We start from the raw sequence: 9,928 nt of genomic DNA, 5'->3' as shown, positions 1-9,928 counted from the left end.
CTCATTATTGCAATCATCAATATTCCTCAAAACTATAGGATCTCCTTTATCCTTCTTAACCGCACGAGCCTTGAGTGTTTGATTGTACTTCACGTACACCAAATCTTGTCGTTTCTTGTGATCGAGTCTATTCCTTTTCTTTGAATGTATCTGTGCCACATATGACGGAACCATCATACTTTTAGAGTGAGTAAGCAAACTATAAATTGAAAAGAAAAGTGAAAGAAGTCATGTACTGGCATTTACTCACATGCTCAAATATGCTCCAATTCCTTTCACAACCCGAAGCACTGCATGTGAGACTAAGAACTTTGATAGCAAATTCTTTCAAATTTGGAGTACCATTGCCAAACATTTTCCACCAGTTCGCTGAAAAAACAATGTATTTCACTATTTTCATTTGATATTTAAGTTTAACTATTTAACTTTTTTGAAACAAAATATATACTAGGTGTCATTGGTTGGTCTTTATTATTCATTGCTCTAATGGCAAATTCATTGCCAAACAATAACTCTGAGTTCTTATATACCGGCAACTCCTCTATAATAATCTTATCCCTCAGTTCAGGACTTGGAATCAATCTTTGTATGCATGCAAACAATCCATTTGTTACTTCTGTATCCGTCTCAACTTTCGGATTGTGATAGTAAAAATACGGGTTTAAGTAGTATCCCGCTGCATGCAAAGGATGATGAAGCTGATGATCCCATCTACTATCAATAATGTCCAACACATTTTTACATTTCTCTCTATTGTTATCAAAGGGCTTCAGAATTGTTTCTTTTGCTCTATCCATAGCTTCATAAATATAACCCATCACTGGCCTTGTTTCATTGTTAGCAATGCAAAGAACCATCACTAGAGGACACATCACTTTAAGTGTGTATGTCACATTATTCCAAAAAGAAGGCATGAAAACAATATCATTTGCCCTCTTACCCTTAGCATCATTAGCCCACTTACTCTCTACAGTGGATATAGATAAGAGCATTCTCTTTAAAGCCTTTTGTCGTTTGTGGAGGCTTTGCAAAGTGAGAAATGCAGTAGCAAAGCGGGTGACTCCATGTCTTGCCAGCTCCTTATTTTCAGTGCATTCTCTCATCATGTGCAAAACACTTCCATGATTGTAAATGAAGCCAACAAGAGCAATTGCTCTAGAAATAATCTTTCGAACCACCTCAATTTTGCCAATATCCTCTAGCATCAAATCAATGCAATGAGCAGCACATGGAGTCCAAAACAAATTCGGTCTTTTTGTCTGTAAAAGCTTGCCTACAAAAAAATAAAAAGTAAAAGAAGGTCGACGTAAACATATTCATTTATCAGTGAGGAAAAAATGAATGAACATTCACCAATCAAATAAATATTAAATAGTAGAGTTCGTTAACTTTACATACCAGCTAAAACATAATTGCTGCCATTATCTGAAATCACTTGCACAACATTTTTCTCCCCCGCGCGTTCTACAAATCTATCAAGCAACTCATATAGTAGGGTTCCAGTCTTGACATGGGTGGATGCATCCACAGATTTCAAGAACATTGTTCCTTTGGGTGAATTAACCAAAAAGTTGATCAATGCCCTCTGTTTCCTATCAGTCCATCCATCAAACATAATTGAGCAACCATATTTCTCACATTCATCTCTGTTTTCTTTTAACAACTCATTTGTGTAGACAATTTCCTTCTGTAAAAGAGGTACCCTCAATTCATGATAACTTGGTGGTTTCAAATTCGGCCCATACTGACCTATGGTTTCAATCATTTCCTTGAAGCTATCTAAATGGGTAGCATTGAAAGAAATCGCAGCTTGATACATGAAACGGGCTATCTTTTGAACTGTTCGATTTCTAAGCTCGTTGTCACATGCATCATTTATGCTTGTTTGCCTCAATTTCCCACCTTTGGTTTTCTTCTTCGTAATAAAGAGGTCCATTGGCCCTTTAACACTACCATTCTCAATCTCCTCTGTCGAAGTCCAATTTTGCTTTTTTACTTTCTTTAGAACTTAGTTGTACTACCTGTGCATCTTCTTCATCTTCATCGACATCAAGAAAGCAAAAATCTTGCTTCATTCCACCACAAGCTCGCAACGTTTGTTTCTTCTTTTCATTCATATAGTTCAACAGTTCATCACAGACACTTTGTGGGCATTCTTTGCATTTTCTAACATTTTTTGAATTTCCAGCAATATGTTGTTTGGCTCGAAAAATTCCTCCATTGGAAGTGAACCCACAAAACCTACATGTCACACTATTAGAATCTTTCGGGTTTTTCAAATAACAATGCTTCCAATCAAGGCCTCTTTTATTATCATCGTCTGATTGTGTGTTTTGATTTTCTGATTGCTGTTGAGAAGTCATACCTAATTGACAAGAACAACTTAACAAGGGGACCGATTAATATTGATAAGAACAAAACTTAACAAGGGAGTCGATTAGTAATATACTAATAATATATGATAGTAAATAAGTATTGGACAATTTGGATAGGATCAAAGGAACTTACATCTTGCAGGCAGCCTGCATGAAACTTCAGAGTATGAGGAAAAATTCCACGAGCAGAGGAGAAACTATGGGAAAACGTCGCTGAAGCGCCGCTGAAGCAGTGAAGCTTCGAATCAATTTCAAAGGAAATAGGGAAGAGGAGACGTACTGTCGTGCATGTAGAGAATTTGTATCACCTCTTGTCCATAGAGAAGAGGAAATTAATCATGAGTTGGACTTCTATGGGCTTTGGGTGATTAGATCATTTAAAAAAAAAAACCCTCGTACCCTAGTGGAAAGGCATCGCCTTTCCACCGCTTTGCGCCTCAAGCAAAGGGAGACAAAGGCGCAGCAGGCGCTTGCCTGGCCATCCTCGACACCCGATGGTTCCCTGAGGCGATGTAGCCTCGCCCAATGCCTGAGGCGCGCCTCATGCTCGCCTTTGACAACTTTGGTTCAGAATCAGTCTTATGTTCATAGAAAACATTGCTTCCTCTGAATATAATCAAATAATACATAAACAAATACGGAAAAACCATCAACCATTTTATATCGAGAATTATATTCCAACAGTCATATTACATGAGAAATTAAAGTAAAATTAGAATTCTAACGCACACTTCCCACTGAATTTTTCACGCGGAATGAAGTTCCACACATCTAACACAGCTGGGCACACAAAAAGGAAAAGAAAAGAAAAGAAATAAAATAAACGGCAACTCTTTTAATGAAAATGTTAAAGTGTGGCACTTAATCACTAAACATATATAGCCAGATATACGAAAGACCCTCTGATCAACAAAAAAATGAGTCAAGAGTCCAACGCCGGTGGATTGGACGAAGAACAAAGGTACCAAGGAGTACCATTAGATTAGTCTTGAAAATATAACTTACACCTCGCCTGATTGAAATTTTGGTCAGTTCATGCTGATGCTAAGCTTGGACAAAGTCTCTGATCCTCTAGATTGTTTTAGATCCTCCTGTTCCAAGAAATAGGTACAGAATTTCAGCAGGAGATGCATGTACCCTCCAATAGGATATAAATAAGAAAAGAAACTAACCAAGATAGTTCTGTTCTCAGTTTCCATTCCCTCGCACAACTTCTTGAGATTTTGAAGTTCTAATCTGAGGGCACTGTTTTCATTGCTCAAATCGGTCACTTTCCTTTCCAATTCTTCACATTCTTGCTGGTAAAAAACAGAAAAAAAAGTACTCTCAATTTGGTTGCTGATATTTTTTCAATAAAACTAGTCCAGATGAATATTAAACATACAAATAAGATAGAAAAACAAGTGTGTGCATTTTTCTACTAAAAATGTTAAAGCATACCACGATGCATGCTAATGAAATCCTAAAAGAAGCGGTAAAATATGAGAACTACCAAATGGTGAGATAAGCGGAAAATTGTAAGCAATATCCTATTGTTAATGATACTTTGGAAGAATCGAACATAATCAGAGCCTGAAAATGAGTGATTGTTGTCATGGAACAAATTTGCAACAAAAGAAGCCAAATGTAGCAACTAGTTGGAGTAGCCAATGTGGCCGATATTTTCCATTCTCTCCATTATCCCTAAGACATTTGATGGCCATCTTTGAACGTTCCCATTTTTATCATTTAAACATAAGCCAGGACTTCACCTCATTTTCCCTAGCTTTTCATTTATTTTTTTCTCGTTGTAACTTCACACATGCATTTCTATTTTTATGTTGGATCGATTAATGTTTTAGTTACTATTTCTTTTTATGTCTTATATACCATATGTCTTTACTTTTTAACACTTGGAAAGAATAATTTGTCATGCATGTTCATAGGATTTTTTTTTGTCCTTTTAGCACAAGTGATAGGATAGAAGAAGATCACAAATAGAATACCAAATAACATCAGATAATAATAAACTAACTAGGCCATTTAGGTAGATTCTTTTCCAACAAAAAAGCACCTTCCAAACCATATGGACTACCAGGCATTGTAATTGATTGCACATTCATAGATGCACTCTATACAAACGGATCAAATTAAAAGAATCGGAATGTGTAAGGTTTAAACTAGAAAGTTGGGACAATAAATCAATTTATGATTTATGCATATAAGGTCACCTGTATGATAGTTAATTTCCCATGCATAGTCCCATATCCGAACAGTTCTTATGGCACAAATGCCACCTTAATCTTCTTCAATTTGTAATGTAAAAGATTAAGTTCTGAAATTATTGAATTTATCTTTTATGAATATTATTAGTGATATAGTAAGATCAATGTAGGGGTAAGCCTCATGTAGCGAATCCCAAATAGTTGAAATAAACACAACATGATGATCATAATATCCAGTTCAAAAATTATAAAATTTGTATTTGGAATTTTAGTTTCTACACGTATAAAAATAATACTCTCATATTGTAAAGAAACTGAGAACAGAGAAAGTCCTACAAGTACCATAGCATTTATATAAAATAAATGCAAGGTGTATAACAATGAAGGAAAGTTTCATAAACAGTTCTAGAACAAGAAAATTAGAAAAAGACCCCATCTGTCTGGAACTGTGATTAGCTGGTGTCACCTATAAATAAGTTTGAAAACACAAGACTGACATATTAAAACAACCATCACATCTGAACGAAAGATGTGAGAAGAGATGCATCAATAAAGCCATGAACAACAGATACTGTGCAGGTAATTATTTGAATCTCCATGATAGCAATATTAGCCATATAATTATGTTTTCTTATGATTTTAAGAAGCAAGGGAACCCTTATAAAACTTAAAATTAAAGATGGACCAGTTTAGATCATTAAACTATATTCACAAAAAGATATCCTTCTCTTAATTGATCATCACCTTTAGCAGCTGAGAGCACATTAAAGCAATCCAGATCATTGCACTTTCAAGTCTAGTTATGCACATAATATCAAATTAAGTGATACATCATGTTATATTTTCAAACTTAACAATATCTAAAAGGCTAGTTAATTGGACATAGTGTTAATTTCTGATTAAGCAAATCAATTCTACAAACCTCCATTCCTTTTTAGCACAAATTTAAAGCAAGATATAACAGGGTACCGATAAGCTGAAGAAAATGAACTAAAAAGAAGAAAACTGAGAAGTGCCTTACGCCATAATGTAACAAAGCCAATGTTTCAGTAATCTAAAATTAAAAAAAAAAACCTGCTTCCTCATCCTTGATCTTCTAGCAGATTCTCTGTTAGATTGTTTTCGTTTCTCCCTCCTCTGATCACGTTCATCCTGCAAAATTATTAATATTATTATTTTAAAAGGAAAAGAAAGAAATGAGAAACTTAGATCATGGTTCATCATGCATGTCCTCCTGACATCATACCAATATTGCTCCTGAATTTGTCCCATTAGGCCTAGCATACATGGGGACAGATCCAGCAAGGGAAGAACCCAACAAGTCCATCTCAGTATTCATATTATTTTGAGAACCAGGAAGTGCTGCTCTTCCTGGGGCAGAGACTTGTAGTTTTTTGGCAGTTCGCACCCTTCCACTATAAGATGATTGACCGCTAACGCCATTATGTTCATCATTGCTAAGGGAACGAGAGGTTCCTCCTGAGCAAAACGGTAGAATGAATATGACCAGAAAATTTCAAATTGACCAAGAGATTAATCATTTTTCATATAAAAGATTTACCTTTTGCAACTACAATTTCATGATCTCTCTTTCCAGTCGAGTAATGTACCTAAATAACCAAGAATACTGTGTTAACTAAATTTGAAAAGATTTCTTGTGTTTTTTTTAACAAACAAGAGACTGAGCAGTAACAGCATCAATACTGGTCCCAAAATACAATGGTTTCAACAACACAAAGGTAGATGAGGCACAGACGAATGCCAAAAAGAAAAGAAAAGAAAAATATAGCTCCATCATCTAACCATAAATTGAAGGATTTCATTTTTCTTAAGACTTCCAAAGAAGTGCAAATGGCAGGAACAACTGCAACAAGTAACATAACAAAACCTGAGAAGCAAGGGAAAATGCCCTTGCTTACCTTTGGTTGGCCATCGTCTCCTACAGTATCAGACGACCCCTCTGTTTCGGTATGATCACTGCAGAAGAACAATATCAACAGAAAATTCAACAAGAACGAACAACTTCCATTTATCCATGCCGCAAAGCCAACCTGTGCGAGGCATCCTCCCCAACACTGGAGGCTCCTTTACCGTTATTCTCTCTATTCCTTCGAGATTCCCCTCCAGAAGCTTCCTTGCTTGCTGGATGCTGCTCCTTCAGCTCCGAGGGTCTCCCTTCAGTTTCAGTCGTACGGTAAGCTATGCCCTAGGCAATTACCCACTCACAAACATTATTTGTCTACAATCAAAACCCCAAATCGAAGCTAATTTTTTTTTAAAAAAAAAAACTTGAAGCAAAGGAAAACTAAAAAGATGAATATAATATTTATCTACCACGTTCATCTGCGGTTGAGCATAAAATCCTCCATGGGGGTAGAACGAAGCGTACGGGATCGGACTTCCAAAGGGTGGCGGAATCACTTGCTGGTAGATTCAATTACGAAAAAAAACCATCAACAGAAACCAAAAAGGGGTAAAAAGATCCAGTTTCTTTTAACTCCGATGCAAGCTTTTTCCAATCCCACCAGGAGGAATTTTACAAACCTGAGGTCCCCAGACCATCGGCTGCCCCGCGGCGATCGGAGAAGCGGAATAGAAGGCCTGGGGCATCACGGCCGGGACTCCGTGCCCGTAGAAGGCGTGCATGGGGTGGACGGCGGTCAACGGCGTCGGTTGCGGTTCTAGTGGGCCCTTGGAGGGGGCTTCCGGCGACAATTTGGCGGTGGCGGTCTTCTCCTTGTGGGAACCCATCCGATTTCGCCACAAGTGGAAGCAGCGGCGTAGGACACGGGAGGAGGAGGAGGTGGAGAGGGCGAGAATGAGATGGCAAGCGGAACTCGATCGATTCGGCCACGGAGAGAGATCTGAGCGCTAGGGTTTTATTACCAGCGAGGATTGGATCCGACGCGGCGCTGGGAGAGGAAAAAGGAGCCATCCGACCACGCACATACTTGCACGCGCGAAAGTTACGCGATGAATTTTCATTGGTAGCCTAGAAATGGGACCCGGAGACTGTATCCGTTATCGTAAGGCGGAGCCCTCCAGCGAACGCGTCTCCCGGGTTGATAAGGAATTTATTGAAGAAAACTAGATCGTGGGAAGTGATGAGGTGGCAGCGCGTGAGAGATTGGATTTTCATTCAGCAACGTGCTTAATGGGCTGAAACACTGAATCATGGGCCTATTGCCTTTTGCTTACGAGAAAAACTTTAGTTTTTAGCCCAAACTTTAATTAATCGTCCAAAATGTTCCCAATACTTTCACTATTTGTCTTTCTTTTATAAGTATTGTTTTAAAAATATCTTTATAACTTATTATTGGTAGGGGTTACCCTTATAATTATTTATGGTTTTTTTTATAAAAGAATAAAGGGGCTGAGAGATACTTTATATTCTTTGTAAATATAAAGTATATCAAAAAATTAAAAGAAAATTATATAAAATATTAAGCTGAATATAAGATGAGAGTATGGAAAAAAAATGAGGATGTTAAAATATATATGAACATTATAATAAAAAAAAGAATATTATCGGGGGACTGACCATCTAAGTTTTTGCTCCAATAATATCAAATTATATATGTCAACCATAGAACTATGATTATTGAATAATTTTATTCTTCATTGGCTACCTAAGAAATTATTCATATGATTCTCTTAGTTTTCTCAAAAAATAAATAAATAAATAAATAAATAAATAAATAATATATTCTTTTCAATTTATTTGTTACTTACTTGCGAAGGTATTATTAAAAAGGATTACCGGCCCACGAAGGCCCATTTTTAGGACAAACCGAAGATAAAGGAACCAGACGAAGAAAAGGGGCGAAGTGGTTGAAGAAGCTACTGATGGATCTACAGCTGGAGGAGCTGCAATCCTTGTCGGCGGCGGACGTGCTCCGGGAATCGGTGGCGGTACCGCGCGCCGCCCCGCGCACCTTCGCCGCCCTCACCCTTACCCTCGTCTTCCCCTTCTCCTTCGCGGTCCTCGCTCACTCCCTCTTCACCCACCCCCTCCTCCTCCACCTCCGCCACAACCCCTCCTCCGCCGCCGCCGACTGGATCCTCCTCCTCCTATACCTCTTCCTCTATCTCCTCTTCCTCTTCACCTTCTCTCTGCTCTCCACCGCTGCAGTCGTCTTCACCGTCGCCTCCCTCTACGCTGCCAAGCCCGTTTCCTTCGCCTCCTCCCTCTCCGCCGTCCGCCCCATCTTCCCTCGCCTCTTCCGCACCTTCCTATGGGTCGCCCTCCTCATGCTCGTCTACAATCTCGCACTCGTCCTCGCCCTCCTCCCTCTTCTCCTCGCCCCCTCCTCCCCCCTGGTTATCATCCTCATCGCCCTCGTCCTCCTCGTATTCCTCGCCGCCCACGTCTACATCTCCGCACTGTGGCACCTCGCCAGCGTCGTCTCCGTCCTCGAGCCCCTCTGCGGCCTCGCGGCCATGGCCAAGAGCCGCGACCTCCTCCGCGGCCGTGTCCGCATGGCGGCCGTCCTTGTCGTCGCCTACCTCACCGCGTGCGGTCTGGTCGGAATTATCTTCCGTGCTGTCGTTGTGAAGGGCCCCCGCGAGGAGGGCAGCCTTGGCGTCACTAGCGTCTCCACCAAGGTTCTTATCGGCGGCGCCCTTGTGGCCGTGCTTGTTGTTGTGAACCTCGTCGGCCTGCTCGTGCAGAGCGTCTTCTACTATGTCTGCAAGAGTTACCACCACCAGCAGATCGACAAGAGTGCCCTGTATGACCACTTGGGCGAGTATCTCGGTGAGTACGTGCCGCTCAAAAGCTCCATCCAATTGGAAAACCTGTGAAAACCAGATGAGTTGCTATGTACTTTTAATCTTCATCTTTCTCATTCCATCGTTTTGCCTGTTCTCACTCTTGAAAAATAATGTAGAGACATGGTATTCCTGATAATGTATCTATTGGGTTGCTATTTAACTTCTAGCTGTAAATTTCTTATCGTCCATAGATTTTTCTAGTTGTTTTCTACTGAGAATGTCCATTTAGCAATGTTTCTGTACTTATCTGATTGATACCTTCACTCAGCAATTCAATGCGACATTCTACTGCTAATTCTTTAAGCTCTCTTAGTTCAATGATGTTAATGAGACATGTTCAATCTCTGGAGGCATTCTCTTGACTCAGGCCAAGCAATTTTTTCCATTGTGCTCTTTTACGGATTTACTTGTTTTTTAGTTTGCTGAAGGTCTGACATTTTCCATGATTTGACAGTTTATCTGAGGTGCTATCCACTTGAGAAACATTATTATTAATTTATTGAGGTTGCTTTCATGCTCTTGATTCTTTTCTTCAATATCCATTTTGCAACTCCAAATTGGATGCTGTCGTAAGTC

General features: G+C 39.4%; 3 protein-coding genes across 3 annotated transcripts; 1 reads left to right on the top strand and 2 right to left on the bottom strand.

Moving 5' to 3' along the window:
* Nucleotides 1-386: 386 nt before the first annotated feature.
* Nucleotides 387-2,868, bottom strand: LOC122052508. Its single transcript, XM_042614054.1, has 2 exons — nucleotides 1,399-2,868; nucleotides 387-1,273 (listed from the first exon to the last, which is right to left on the bottom strand). The coding sequence occupies exons 1-2, from the start codon at nucleotides 1,934-1,936 to the stop codon at nucleotides 414-416; spliced, it is 1,398 nt and encodes a 465-aa protein (XP_042469988.1). The 5' UTR covers nucleotides 1,937-2,868; the 3' UTR covers nucleotides 387-413.
* A 143-nt stretch (nucleotides 2,869-3,011) lies between these two features.
* On the bottom strand, nucleotides 3,012-7,465 carry LOC122052509 (G-box-binding factor 1-like). The gene is made up of 9 exons (XM_042614056.1): nucleotides 7,124-7,465; nucleotides 6,914-7,003; nucleotides 6,631-6,785; nucleotides 6,499-6,556; nucleotides 6,141-6,189; nucleotides 5,826-6,058; nucleotides 5,654-5,731; nucleotides 3,548-3,673; nucleotides 3,012-3,466 (listed from the first exon to the last, which is right to left on the bottom strand). Exons 1-9 carry the CDS (start codon nucleotides 7,328-7,330, stop codon nucleotides 3,404-3,406), a joined length of 1,059 nt encoding a protein of 352 aa, XP_042469990.1. The 5' UTR covers nucleotides 7,331-7,465; the 3' UTR covers nucleotides 3,012-3,403.
* A 902-nt stretch (nucleotides 7,466-8,367) lies between these two features.
* LOC122052507 lies at nucleotides 8,368-9,512 on the top strand. The gene has a single exon (XM_042614053.1). The coding sequence runs from the start codon at nucleotides 8,426-8,428 to the stop codon at nucleotides 9,380-9,382; it is 957 nt and encodes a 318-aa protein (XP_042469987.1). The 5' UTR covers nucleotides 8,368-8,425; the 3' UTR covers nucleotides 9,383-9,512.
* The last annotated feature ends 416 nt before the right edge of the window (nucleotides 9,513-9,928 follow it).

Source organism: Zingiber officinale, chromosome 3A, assembly GCF_018446385.1.
Source record: "Zingiber officinale cultivar Zhangliang chromosome 3A, Zo_v1.1, whole genome shotgun sequence".
Taxonomy (NCBI): Eukaryota; Viridiplantae; Streptophyta; class Magnoliopsida; order Zingiberales; family Zingiberaceae; genus Zingiber; species Zingiber officinale.
This window is presented reverse-complemented; position numbering and strand designations above follow the sequence as displayed.